Source organism: Alnus glutinosa, chromosome 8 (genome assembly GCF_958979055.1).
Source record: "Alnus glutinosa chromosome 8, dhAlnGlut1.1, whole genome shotgun sequence".
NCBI lineage: Eukaryota > Viridiplantae > Streptophyta > Magnoliopsida > Fagales > Betulaceae > Alnus > Alnus glutinosa.
Window position 1 is genome coordinate 10,485,730 of NC_084893.1, and position 2,341 is coordinate 10,488,070.

Genomic DNA, 2,341 nt, shown 5'->3' on the forward strand with positions numbered 1-2,341 from the left:
CTTGATTGTAAAAATACATATCTTGAAAAAGAGAGTGATACTCCAACCAAATACCAGTAAAGTGCAACACATTATTGTAAAAATATAAACTAAAAATGAAACAACAATGGAAAAGATAAACCTGGAAAGAGATCGTGTAACCTAGCCTGATGGAGGACTCGAGCGCATAGGGCCTATGCTCGAACCTATGAAGCTGACTCATTTAGTCAAAATATGTGGGATCCGCCAAGCCAACGGAATCCACATCCTTGATGCACTCAATGCTCTCTGACCCTTAATTTTAAATTTGAAGCACCAATCTTTTCTTCTCTTGGACCAACGAGAATAAATTTTACCTATAGAAAGGTAATTCCGAATGTCCACATATTGAGGTAGATCCCTCCGAGTATTCTGAAACAGTTTCTCATCCGGAAGGGAATTATGAATTGGATTAGAATGAGGAGAATACACAAGGAAGATTTCTCCCTTGATGGTCTCTTTTTGCTCTTCTAATATCCCTAACAAACTACTCTCCTGAACTCTTGGTAAGTCATAAACAATAAAGGCTCGGGGTTCATATGGCGTCTCAAGAATAAGAGTGGATGATGAAGGAGTCTCAGTGCTCACTGTCTCGCCTTTTGCCCGATGTAGAGCTTGTGGGGACTCAATTTGCTCCTCCTTCCTCTCTCCCCCGTGAGTTTCGACCACTTCTCCATCCTTCATTGTAGTGATGGCTCGCTCATGATAATAAGTACTCTCATCCACCATGTAGTGTCCATCAAGATTGGCCACCGACTGTCTTTGAAGCTCTTCTTCTTCTATTTTATTTGCCATCTGTTCCATCTGAACTTCCATCCTGGCTATGGATTGAGAGTGAGAGTTCAATGTCTGACTGAGAGAGGTCAGTGTCTGTTCCATATTGCTCATAAATTTTAACATCTGATCTTGAAAATCAGAATCCAACCGAGGAGATGGTTCAACCTGATGGTACAGTTCATGAAATTGTGGAGCATAATTTTCAAGAACTTGAGCTTTCCATGAGATATTAGACTGGTTGCTCCATCCCGGGTCATAGGAGTCTAAGTAAGGGTCATTCCTCGATCCAGAGAACTGTGTGTTCATACGCTTATAAGAATAGTTAGAAAATTCTCCTGCAGTAGGACAATCTTTAACATGGTGATAAGGACTATAGCAATATGAACATGGTCCATGAGGTGTTTGAATGCCTCTCCACATGAACTAAATTAACAAAAATAAAATAAAATAAATGAAAATAAAAAAAAATTGAAAAAAAATAAAATGATAGAAACCAAAATAAAATAAAATAAAATAAAATAAAATAAAGAATCAAGTTAAATTCAATCTTTAAAACATAATAACATAAACGTTTGCAGTCCCCGGCAATGGCGCCAAAAATTGATGCGGTCTTTTGTTTACCAAAATATATCAATAATAAAATTACCACTCGCAATAGTACGAATCCTTATAGGATAGGGCTATATTGAGGGTGTCAAACCTCAAGGACTGCGTAGGTATTATTATCAAGCTTATAGAGATTAAATATAACTTAATTTAAAAGATGTTTGATTTTTTATTTTTGTTTATAGCTAAGTTAAATGCATAAACTTAAAGACATAAAAATAAAGATTAGAATGATAAGATAAAGAATAGGAGATTGATTTCACCACTCACCGCATAACAATGGTCCATCATAAATTAACAAGGATAATTCATACTATGCATGATATAGGGCTCGTCTCACTCGAGTAGTCAAGAAATTACCTCTAAAGAATAAGTATAATCCATCTTTGGTTGGCACGGACTGTCCACCTAACCACTAAGATGCGGTACGACCTGTCTTTCCCAGGTATGGATTAACTACGTCTTTAATAGGATACATATAATCAATGGAAAAGTATAACCCATCTTCGGTTCGTACGAACTGTCTACCTAAATTACACTAAACTAGGGTGTAGTACAATCCGTCTTTCCTAGGCACCGTCTATCTAACCCTCTTGATTATATGTCAATTAAAACCATTGTATAACAATCATTCACATAATCACAAAAAATATGAAGGATTGAGTTCAATCAATATAAAAGACTTTCTAAGACTAGATAAGAAATTCATAATGATTGAATATAAACATTAAGATCAATTCTCACAGTTATACAACCATCTTGCATATAGAAAATTTCAAATTAAAATACAATCAAGCCATCGTTACTTGGAAATGGCTACATCAACACCTTTGTAAGAATTTAGCCGCTCATCGTAGTACTAGGATGGCCTCCTGCCATGTTCTTCTCCTCTTCAACTTTTCTAGCCTTCAAGAAGTTTTTTTCTAAATTTGCTCTAGGT

At 36.0% G+C, this 2,341-nt stretch overlaps 1 protein-coding gene across 1 annotated transcript in view; it reads right to left on the reverse strand.

The window, feature by feature from the left end:
• Nucleotides 1-802: 802 nt before the first annotated feature.
• The window catches only part of LOC133876109 (uncharacterized), a 3,944-nt gene continuing 2,405 nt past the window's right edge, over nucleotides 803-2,341 (reverse strand). Inside the window, exon 5 of the mRNA XM_062314393.1 lies at nucleotides 803-888. Coding sequence (XP_062170377.1) covers nucleotides 803-888 — 86 coding nt within the window. The remainder of the gene's footprint in view (nucleotides 889-2,341) is intronic.